Genomic DNA, 12,136 nt, shown 5'->3' with positions numbered 1-12,136 from the left:
GTCCAATTTACTGTTCTAGACGAGAACTTCAATACCTTGACAAGGTTCGTTGTGAAGGTGATGCATGCAACAACAACTACACTACAATTGCTCCAACATGATAAGGAGGATGAGATACAAGGAGGTGGTGACTCCAAGAAACTTTATGAGTTTCTGGCAAATGATTGTGCAAGGATATTGTTGTCGAGGCCGGGGAAGGAAAATGCAAAAAATTATGCCTTTTGTTTTTTGTGTTTTCTTTCTTGTGCTATTGATTTTTTGGGAAGACCTAGCGGTGCAAATTCTTGATTGGGCCTACATGATCTTATTTGGTTTAAAAAACTTTAATAGTAGTTTTAGGACTTATCTTCATATTACTGTTTTTATGATGGACACTCATATGTACATTAATTAGTTTAATGCTAGATAAATACTTGATCTGATTATGTATGTTTTGTAGACACGAATGTTTTATATTATATGTTGAGACTATAAATTTGCTTATTATCATGTAGTTGGTAGTCTATTGTAAATATTTTTTCTTTTATTTTGTTCTTAAAAGCCAACCCCTTATATTTGACTCCTATAATATAAAAAACAAATTAAAATATTTTGAAATCATTTCCCACCTAACTATTTTTAGTTTCTTCCTTATAGACTTACACCACATTAATATTTTATTTTCCCTCTTGTACTCTTGGATGTGTGGAAGATCAACAAGTCTTTTGAAATTATAAGATTATTGATGAATCCCCCAATAAAGTGTCACTCATAAAAAAAATTACATGAAACTATGCCTTAGCTAATCCAAACAAATAATAACTAAATACTTAGTTCAAAATAAGGCTGAAACTATACCTCAGCTAATCCAAATAATAATTAAATACTCACTTAAAAACTATACCTCAGCGAATCTAATGATGATTAAAGGATGTGACTATCCTTACAAAATGCATGGTTGACCAAATTTTAAGAAGTTAAAAACATACTGATTTTTTTTTAAATTTTCAACATTTGATCTTCATGATTGCATGTTTTGTGATCGGAAACAACAGAATTTTTGAAAAAAATTCACAGTATTTTAGTAAATCTGAAAAAAATTTATGTTGACTTTTTTAAATCTTTAGTACGGTTTGTGTGGAGATTAGGGAGGGCCATAATTTAAATACATTATTCCTAATACCAAATAAAATAACATTTCCTGCCCCGTGACTATTTTCAACTTCTCCCTTACACACCGAAATAACCATTTTCCTTTCCCTCTCGAGCTCTTGGGCGTGGGAGATCATCCATGAACTGGAGCAGATGTGGCGATCTAGAAAAGGCGGGAGCGGTGATTAGAAATTAGCCACTCCTTGCCCAGCTGATTGAATATAGATACAAAGAGTTTCCTCAATCCCATAAACAGCATTTTCAGAGGGCTCTTTGAATCAGCTTCTAATCTCTCATTTCATATGCTTTTTCTTATTTCCACCGCTTCTGCAGATTCTATGCGGTCGATCGTCCGAGTGGATTTGTAGAGAGAGCTGGTGTCTACGGTACAATGCTTCTGTACTTCAGGAGTGCATAAAATTGTGAATTTTTTCGGTCAAAAATATTGTACGGGGTAAGTGCACGTGGAGCTCTATGAAATGAACTCCAAGCTGTTGGGATTGAATCTGCAGCTTACACATATGGAAATTTGTGCAACATCACTGTAGCTTCAATGCCGAAATCGCAAACAGCGCCATCGCGCTAACAGAAATCTCACACGGAGGTGAAGGACGCACGGGTTCAGAATAAAATCAATGATCAGGATTCTGCTTATGTTCTTGCATCATTCATTATAACGTACGTGCTGTTGGTGTTATAATATCACAGGCCCTTTATAGATAAGGAAAATCTTCGGCGTGGGAGTAATCTGTGAATGGAGGCGGGAAAATTGAATATGCTGGGTATGAAAAGGCGCTCGCTATCTGCATGTCCTGATCGCCCTCAATCCAAAATCACCAAGGACGACGCTTTATCTATCTATGGTCAGTTTGTTTTTATGTCTTGGGCGCTTTTGTTTCTTTTAGAAAATATGAACATTCAGGCATAACAGACACCCAACTAGGTTTAGAGACAAAAAATGCATTCCATTGAGTTCATTTACTGGCGTGCTTGGAACATTGTTGGGGGCCATGGCATTGAGGATTATATATTTTTTTCGGAATATGGTGAAATGTGGATAGTCATGGCTAGCAAACGCCACCATTTCGATTCCATCTGCATTTGTCTTTACTTTTATAAGTCTTCGTGGGAATGGCTCTACAATCGTTGATCTAGGTGACCTAGAGTAATAAAACAACTTGCCAACAGAAGGACATGGTAGGCAATATGCTGCATTTACTTGATTAAACTTCAGAATAATACGTTATTTTGAGGGGAGAAATCATTAAAGTCTCTATGAAAAATATAATTTGCAATATGATGTTAAGAGCTAAGGTAGCCAGAAGCCAACTACTGATAACCTTATGCACCTTAACTCGGGCGTGGCATGCCCCCTTCTTTTAGAGAAGCATTGTCATTAGTGCTGATCAGCTATGGATGTTTTTGCACAAAAACTTAGTTTTCCAATGTAGCAATTTTTTATTAGACCATTCTTCAATAGATTCTGGGATTACCCCTTGTTAAAGCATGTAGCTCTGGTCTGACATTACTGTGATCAGTATACACACATACACACACACACACACAACAGTATGATACACATACTGTTATACATATATGCATACATGCTGTATGTAACCAATGCACAGTAGAAACCAATGATTTTTTTTTCTGAGATCATTTAAGGCATGATCGAAACATATTCCGATTCCATTGGTATTTAGATCTCTTTCAATATACACTTTATATTGAGCCACAGATCTTAATGATTGGTATTACATTGTGTTACTTGTGTTAAGTTTGTAACAAATCGTGAATGATTAGTTACTTCTGAATAGGTGTAAGGATGAATGTCGGAGACATGACCATTCATCCCCACATCCTTTCACTCAATATATATACCTGATCTGCCCGAGTAAACAAGGCATCTAAATCTATTAATGCAAGCATATCAAAGGATCAAAGGACATTCTGAGTTCAAGAGTATTATTTTGTCTTTGTTATATTTTCACTAACTTCTACAAATTCTGGAGCAAATCAATGCATTGTCAATAGTGTTCATACCTGCAATAAAATTGTGCATCAGTCTACCATCGAATTTGAAATCTAGTAAGAAACTTTACATAGTATCAGAGCCTTGTTAAGGAGAGATCTCATAAGTTTAAGAGATCGGATTTCACATTTAAATAGCAGTCTATCTTTTCTCTACAAAATGACAAACATGTTAAGATTCAAACACCACCTTGCAAGTGCTGATAACTTCGAATTTTGAAAACTTTGTATAATGATGTTATTAAAAGAAAACAAATTGGAATCTTTTGTAAGAGAAGATAAGGAAGAACGTAAGGTGATCCAGAGAAAACATTATGGATTGAGAATAATGAGAAGGCCATGAAGATAATCGTGGATGCTGTTCGAGATCACATAGTGCCTATTGTGGCAAAAATGCAACAACATATCTCATGTTTCGAGCTCTTGAAAATGCATTCATAATAAATAGCACTGGCAAAAAACTTGCTCTTAAAAGACAAATGAATAATATCAGCATGAATAAAGGAGAAACTATAAATGCTTTCTTCATGAGAATCACAGATTTGAGAGATCAATTATTTGCAGTCAGTTATGAGATTGACAACCAAGAATTATGCCTAATAGCGTCAGGAGGACTTCCAAATTCTTGGGAATCTTTTGTACAAGGTATAAGTGCTAGATCTAAAATCCCAAAACTAGATCGATTAAGATTTAATTGTCTTCAAGAAGAATCAAGATTAATGATTAAAGGAAAACATAAAACCTTAGATGAAGACGATCAAGTTCTTAACACAAACTCTCATAAGAAGGGAAAGAAGAAGAACAACAAAAGGAAAAGAAACTTTTATGGAAAAAGACAGTGTAAACAGAAGAAAAACTTGTCTAAAATTCAATGTTTCAAATGTGATCTATATGGACATTATGTGATAAATTGTCTCGATTGATCTAAACCTCAATCGTCATTTGCCAAATTTGATAAATCAAACGAAGGACATGAATATGAGAAATATGCCTTCTATTCAGCATTGTCCAGTCAAATATCAACCAAATCTAACACTTGGATAGTTGACAGTGGATCTTCAAGACACATCATTGGATATCAAGATAACCTAGAAAGCATGCAAATAGAAACAAATGAAGAAGTTACAATTGGTGATCATTCTACACATTCCATAAAAGGGATTGGGACTTGCACCATCAAATTGAAATTAGGAAATCCTATTCAGCTTTCTAGAGTTCTTTATGTACCAGGTATTAAAAGGAATTTAATATCCATATTTGCACTTGAAGATGATGGTTATAGAATTGCATTCATGGAAGTTAAGGTACTAGCTTGGCCTAAGAATTCCACCATAAAGAATGCTCTAACAATAGGAGTACGACAAGGACTATTATATGAGCTATGCACTAAGGCAAACTTTGCACTTGTGCACGAGACTTCAGATTCAAATGAAATATGACATAGAAGATTAGTTCATATCGACATTTGTGCCCTAACATCTATGGAGAAGTTAGTAATCAAAATGCCCAAATTAAGCCATATTCACAATGAATCCTTCAAAGGTTGTGCCTTAGGGAAAACACTAAAAAGTCATTCCCTCGTGGTTTGAGCAAAACTAAAGATGTGTTGGAACTAGTGCACTGTGACCTATGTGGACCCATGTCTTTACCATCTATAGGAGGGATCCTGTACTATGTGATATTTGTTGATGATTTTTCAAGGAAGACATGGATATACTTCCTTAAGTGCAAAGAATTTGAAGAGATTCTTTCTAAGTTTAAATAATTCAAAACAATCATTGAAAACTCCTCAGGAAAGATAATTAAAGTTCTGAGAACAGATAATAGGAAAGAGTACACTTTTGAAATATTTAAAGAGTTCTGCAAACTTGGTGGGATTAAGAGGGAGTTCACAATCTCCTACAATTTTCAACAAAATGGAGTTGCTGAAAGGAAAAACAGAACTATTGTAGAAGCTGCTAGGACTATGATTTTTGATCAAAACTTGAGCATGTCATTTTGGGCTAAAGCATCTAATACAATAGTCTATATTCATAATAGATGTCCTCACTCATATTTGGACAATAGGGCCCCTGAAGAAGCATTTTCAAGAAAGAAACCTGACATTATTCACTTAAGGATATTTGGATGTCCTATGCATGTTCATGTACCTAAGGAGAAAAGGACAAAGTTAGAACCTACTGGAATAAAAGGAATTCTTATTGGTTTTATTGAAATAATAAAAGCATACAAAGTCTACATACCTGGACAGAAACAAATAGAATTCAACAAAGATGTCATTTTTGAAGAAGATATTGCTTTCAAAAGAACCAAAACTTTTGATGAATTAGATACAGTTGACTTATCCCAAGAAGAGACTCTTGCTCTTGAAATTCAGAGGGAGTACCCTGAAGAGACTTCAAATGAAACTGAGATCCTTTCTGAGACTTAGGAAGAGAGTTTTGATCATTCTAAAAAGCCACTTTGGGCAAGGAAAATTATACAGGAAGGAGATGGATTTGTAGCACCTTCAGGGACTTTTCAAGAAAGCAAAAGACCTAGAAAATTGACATACAATGCTTTCATGTGTGAGAGTCCAAACCCTGAACCTTCAAGTACTTCAGAAGCACTTAAACATCAAGCTTGGAAAGATGCAATGGTGGAAGAGTATCAATCGATACTAAAAAATGATGTTTGGGATATAGTTCCTAGACCTAAGGGAAAATCTGTTGTTTGTTCAAAATGGCTCTTCAAAGTTAAGTATGTTGCAGATTGTAGCATTGAAAAACATAAAGCTCGTTTTGTGGCTAGAGGTTGTTCTCAAAAAGAAGGAATCGACTTTGAAGAAACTTTTGCACTAATTGCCAAGTATATCTCAGTTAGAGCTGTAACAGCCAAAGGTTGGAAAATCCATCAAATAGATGTAAAAACTACTTTTCTAAATGGAAAAATTGAGGAAGAAGTATACTTGGAACAACTAGAAGGATTTGTGACTCATGATGCTGCCTCTTATGTATGTAAATTGAAGAAGGCTCTATATGGACTCAAACAAACTACTCGAGCTTGGTATGAAAGGATTGACAAATATCTTCTAAGTCATGGATTCACCAAGAATGTGGCTGATCCAAACCTTTAAGGTCACTAAAGGTGATATGCTAATTCTAATTCTTTATATTGATGACCATCTAATTACAGAGGAAGAACATCTCATTAATCAGTGTAAGAAAGACGTGGCTTTTGGATTTGAAATGAAGGACTTAGGAATTCTTCATTACTTCCTTGGTTTGAAAGTGCATTAGAAGTCTGGGAATATCTTTCTACATCAAAAGACGTATACGATTGATATTCTGAAAAGATTTGGAATGTGGGACTGTTGACCTATGTCTACACCTATGGAAACCAACTTACACAAGCTAAAGGAAGCAAGTGCTGAATCCAGACTAGTTGATCCCACCTTATATAGACAGATAATTGGGTCCCTGATGTATCTTGTAAATACTCAACCTAATATCTGCTATGCTGTGAATGCATTAAGTCAGTTCATGCGTGAACCTTGTGAGGTCTATCTTGTTGCTTTGAAGCATATATTAAGGTATCTCCAAGGGACTATTGGGTATGGGCTTAAATATGAGAATACCAGCTTGGAGTTACATGGATATACTGATTCTAATTGGGCCGGACGTGTAAAAGACCGGAAGAGCACATTAGGATGTTGTTTTAGTTTAGGATCAACCATGATCTCTTGGATTTGTAGAAAGCAAGCTTTAGTTGCTCAGAGTTCTACTGAGGCAGAGTATATTGCAAAAGCAATGAGAGCTAGAGAAGCAGCGTGGCTTTGAAAGTTGCTTTCTTACTTGTTTTGTGAGCCTATGAAACCTACCACTATTCATTGTAATAAACAAAGTTGTATCAAGTTATCTGTGAATCCGGTATTTCATGATAGATCCAAGCATATAGAAATTCCTTACCACTACGTAAGAGACATGGTGGAAAGAAGAGCTATTCAGTTGGAATATATTAATATAGGTGATCAAACAGTTGACATTCTCACCAAGGCTCTTCCTAAAGTGAAGGTTGATCATTTTAGAAAGAAACTTGGTTTGGTTGAAATGTAAGTTTATGAGATTGAGTCTCAACTTTGTAAATTTGTATTATTTTAATAAAGATGTTTAAAGTGTAAACTCTTTTGTCATATGTGTGACTCTATGACTCATGGGCCTACCCTATGTACATTATTAAAAGGTGACAATCTTTTCTAATGAAATGTTGATTCTAATAATATAAGGTGACGACTTTATAATTATTAGATTACTATCATGATGAATATCATGTGAGTTGATATTCATGGAAAAATCATGATAGCTAAAAGAGCATGTCGATGGATATCATGTGACTTGATACCTGTTGAAAATCAATATGTTCAAACTCATGGTGGACATAATATCTATGGATATACCATGATCTTTTATGGTAGATATCATAAAACTTGATATCTGTCTATACACCATAACTAGAAAGAATATCACGAGACTTGATTTTCTTAAATATATCTAGAGGATGTTATTTTTCAAATACGAAGAACTTATATATATGCACTTTGTCTTCCCTGGCTAAGAGAGTGTTAAAGCATGTATATTCTGTCTGACATTACTGTGATCAGCATATATATGTATATATGTACAACAATATGATGCACATACTTTTATACATATATGCATACATACTTGCTGTATGCAATCAATGCACAATAGAAACCAATGATATATATTTTCTGAGATCATTTAAGGCAGGATCGAAACATATTCTAATTCCTTTGGTATTTAGATCTCTTTCAATCTACACTTTATATTGGGCTGCAGATCTTAATGATTGGTATTACATTGTGTTACTTGTGTTAAGTTCGTAACAAATTGTGAATGATTAGTTACTTCCGAATAGGTGTAAGGATGAATGTCCATGTCTCTGAATCTCCATTTGGAGACATGACCATTCATCCCCACATCCTTTCACTCAATATATATACCTGATCTGCCCGAGTAAACAAGGCATCAAAATCTATTAATGCAAGCATATCAAAGGATCGTAGGACATTCTTAGTTCAACAATATTATTTATCTCTATTATTTCTGCACTAACTTCTACAGATTTTGGAGCGAATCAGTCCATTGTCAATAGTGTTCATACCTGCAATAAAATTGTGCATCAGTCTGCCATCGAATTTGAAATCTGGTAAGAAACTTTACACCCCTTTTTTGCAGCCACCTAATGTGTGTTTGAAAAATCCCTATAGGGTCCAAGAGTTGTCTTCATTCTTTGTTAAGATCTAGAAATTCAATTTGTGCTGCAACTCTTTGACTGATAACCTTCTTCTAGCATGAAACATAGAAGATTGGTTATATGTCTCTTGACACAGGTAACTCCATTAGTATGCTTCATTTCAATCCTCTGTAACACCTTAAGTTATAAGGACCATAATACTTTGGTGCAAGCTTGTTATCTTTTAGCTGTTGCAACTTCTACTGGCATTTACTTGTATGGCTATAATTGCACAAAGATTCAATTTCTCACTTTAGAAGTCCTTTCATTTTGGTGCAGATTACTTTGCTGCTTCATTATGTTCTGAGCCATTGCCAAGTTTTTCTTGAGACAAGCACGTACCCCATGTTATATTGAACATGTTCTTCATTTATTTGAAATTTTCAGTGTGCTTCCAATGAAGAGGTGATTGATGGTGTTTGGTACCCATATAGTGCCAAAACAGAGACATTTTGGAGGAAGTGTGTAAAGAAGTGCCATACTATGATTTTTCTAGTGGTAACCATGACACCCATCTCTCATTTTTATCCAAAGCAAAACATCAGAGTTGATCCCTCAAGCATTCGTTGACCACCTCAATCTGCCCCTCTTATTCAGGTTAATAGGAGTCAGGACAAAATCTGAGCAAGCTGAGTGCCAAACCATGATTATGAGTTAGTCAAGAAGTTACTTGTAAATATGGAGTCACTAATACAAGTACTTTGACTTTTGGAGTTCCGTGTAGTTTTTTAATAGTTAAGGCTATTGTTATAGTGCTTGCTACAAATAGGTGCACCAAAGCACAAAAATGTGCATATTTGGTGAGACAATGTGCAAGAATTATGAGAACATTTTTTCTTCCAGATCTAAGTAAATTGGCAATGTAATCCATGGATACCTCCTTTCACCTCTTTGTCTCCCTTTTATTTTGCTGGACATCCCTTTCTAGCTACTGATTTCTGAACATCCCTTTCTAGCTCCTCCCAAAGCTTGCTTGATCCAATGATATGTCATCAAGATTTCAAAGTACCTACCTATTGGCAAAGTATGCAGTTTTGCTGATACCTTAAACTTTTGGGTTGAGTTCCTTCATAGGTATAACTTGTCCTTCTACCATATGGCATTTCCTTCTCCATGCAAATTTGTTTGAGACACTTGAGTCTTGTTCAATTTCTTAATGAGAATTTGAATATCCATTTCCTTCTTCCCCTCGTCTTGTGCCTTATTGATCCGACCTGTCTTCAATATAGAAATGGCATACAATAGTGGCTTCATTTGTTCATCCCTCTTAGATAGAGCATCAACCATAACATTCTCCTGTCCTTTCTTATATATGATTTTGAGTCATATCCAACAACTTTGTTACTCGTTTCTGTTGTTCTTCGGATGACATCCTTTCTTTCAAGGAAGATCCCAGACTGTCATGATCTGTCTTTATCTTACAGTGTTTTCTGGCTTTCCATTAGATAAAACTCCATTATTTGACTGTTTTAGGATAGTTAACATTTCCTTCTTATAAATTGGCTTCAATTGTTTCTTACTTTTGAGTTGGTGGCTCTCAAATGTTATGGGTCTTCCTTCTTACATAGTACAACGATTTCATGTCTGTAAGCACCACATTCCATAATGATTGTTTAAAAAACTGAGATAGCTAGAACTAGACTTGTGCACACAGCTTCCTTTAGTTTCTCAAATGTTCTAATAGCTACTTAATTCCATTAGAAGAAATTCTTTGTCAACAAGGTCATGAAAGATGATTTTATGCTATTTTTATTTTTTACAAATAGGTGATAGTAACCTCTAAGCCTCAAGAAATTATGTAGGTTATTAAAGGTCCTAAGCATTTTCCATTCTACTATGGCCTTGATTTTTGGAGGGCCTACCTTGACTTCCTTATTTAAAACTGACATGTACACATTTTTGATCCAAAAGTCTAGACATAGCTTAGCATAAAGTTGATGTTGTTCAAGAATGCCTATAAGTTTGGCTCCCAAGTTTTCCTATATTTTAGATGCCATCAAATACTACCGAAATATCATCTTGTAAAAATGGCTTGAAGATACATTAAAGATTGAAATGTATAGTGCATGTGTGAGGCCAAAGACCATAGACCATTATAAAAATTTCATGGTGGCCTCCATGGATTTGAAAAAAGATGCTTTATATACATTCTCATCTCTGTTTCGGATTTGATGATACTGGATTGAAGATCGAGTTTGCTACAATAAATAGCACTATTAAGTTCATCTAATAAATCATCAGTTACTGGGATCAGAAACTTATCTTTATGCTCTACCTGGTGAGCTTTGTGTAACTAGAACACATCATTCAAGTGTTGCCTTTCTTGTACATCATAACAACTAGAGAGAAGTGATGACTTTGATTACGCTTGATGATACTTGCCTCTGGCATCTTTTGAACTCCTTGATCTCACTTTTTTGTATGTATGGATAGCTACAGGGCTTGACATTGGATAGTTGGCTTTTGTATACTGATTGAATGACATGATCATGATTGCTTTGAGGATGCAATCCTTTTGGCATTTTTCTGCTAGAGTGTTTATTTACAATCCCTTAGCTCCATTGGTGTAGAAGACTTTTGAGTGATATGCTTATAATGAAGACAGCTAGGGTACAAACCCATCTACCTTCCTTTTGTTAAGCATGTTTTGCATTTGATGAGAGCTTAGTATTTGTGGAGATTTTGCATGCAACCCTCTTAGTTTTACAATCCCTCCTTAGTGAAAACACATGAATAGCTCTTGAAAGTTCATCTGGATTATCTCTAGTATAGTACACTATTGTACTCCTCATAGATTATCTGCTGCACTCACGGAGACTTCGGTTATTAAATTGGTAGTCTCCTACAGACAACTATGCCCATTTTTAATTAAGACTTGATTTTCGTAGTTATATATTAAACAATTCAAATGAGCAACCAACTTCTTGTCGATGAACTTGAGAGTGCCTTCTGAGTCTATCAACACTGTTACCCTCTTTTTCTTCAAGAAACTCACTATCTCGAGAGTTTGTGGGGTGCTTTTTCCTAAAAGTGCATGACAAGAAATATTTGGTTGAGCATTTCCCAATTCCTCATCTGCCTTGATGTCGACCTCTACTAATTCCTTTTCTCACTTGGCCCTCTAGTGTAGAGCAATTTCTATTCAATACATTTATGTCCTCGATTGTACTTACTATGATAATTAAAATGCAACCATTTGCTGTCTTCTCTTGAATTTGTTGCATAGTTAGTTTAGTTGAGGAAGTGATTGTGTAGGAGTGCTTCTATCTCTCATGTTTACAAACCAATTCTGTTTATTGGTCAAACAATTTTCCTCTACCTGCCTTACCATAATCATTGCTTGAGACACACAAATTAGTTGGATCGTGCGTACCTCATATCTGATGTGGTCTTTTAAATCCCTTAGAACTAATTCTTTCAAAAATTTCCTTTGTAACATGCTTCACTCTGAAAGACGAATTTTTGAATTTTTTAGTATAATCCTTGTCGCATTTTTTTTTTGGTAAATTAGCTAAAGTAGCTGCCATAAGATTGTCACCATAATGTATAGCGAGATTTCTCTTGGAAGCTCAACCATATGACAATGCATCCCTTCTTATTATTCTCTTAACATAGCCAACAATGTCCAATGAATTGTTCTGGTTCCATGTATGATGGCACCAAAGCAATTTTTTGTTGA

The 12,136-nt window shown here is 35.1% G+C and overlaps 1 protein-coding gene across 5 annotated transcripts in view; it reads left to right on the top strand.

The window, feature by feature from the left end:
- The first annotated feature begins 1,179 nt into the window (after positions 1-1,179).
- The window catches only part of LOC149567508 (uncharacterized), a 48,700-nt gene continuing 37,743 nt past the window's right edge, over positions 1,180-12,136 (top strand). For 3 of the 5 annotated variants that reach the window (XM_089820729.1, XM_089820728.1, XM_089820725.1), the window contains exon 1: positions 1,193-1,994. In XM_089820729.1, coding sequence (XP_089676855.1) covers positions 1,886-1,994 — 109 coding nt within the window. In that variant the 5' untranslated portion in view covers positions 1,193-1,885. Of the gene's footprint in view, positions 1,995-12,136 lie in introns of all 5 variants that reach the window. The other 2 variants (XM_089820726.1, XM_089820727.1) reach the window with 2 other exon arrangements.

Source organism: Cupressus sempervirens, chromosome 3 (assembly GCF_028749045.1).
Source record: "Cupressus sempervirens isolate cs-2001-9-10 chromosome 3, ASM2874904v1, whole genome shotgun sequence".
In the NCBI taxonomy this organism is placed as follows: domain Eukaryota; kingdom Viridiplantae; phylum Streptophyta; class Pinopsida; order Cupressales; family Cupressaceae; genus Cupressus; species Cupressus sempervirens.
This window is presented reverse-complemented; position numbering and strand designations above follow the sequence as displayed.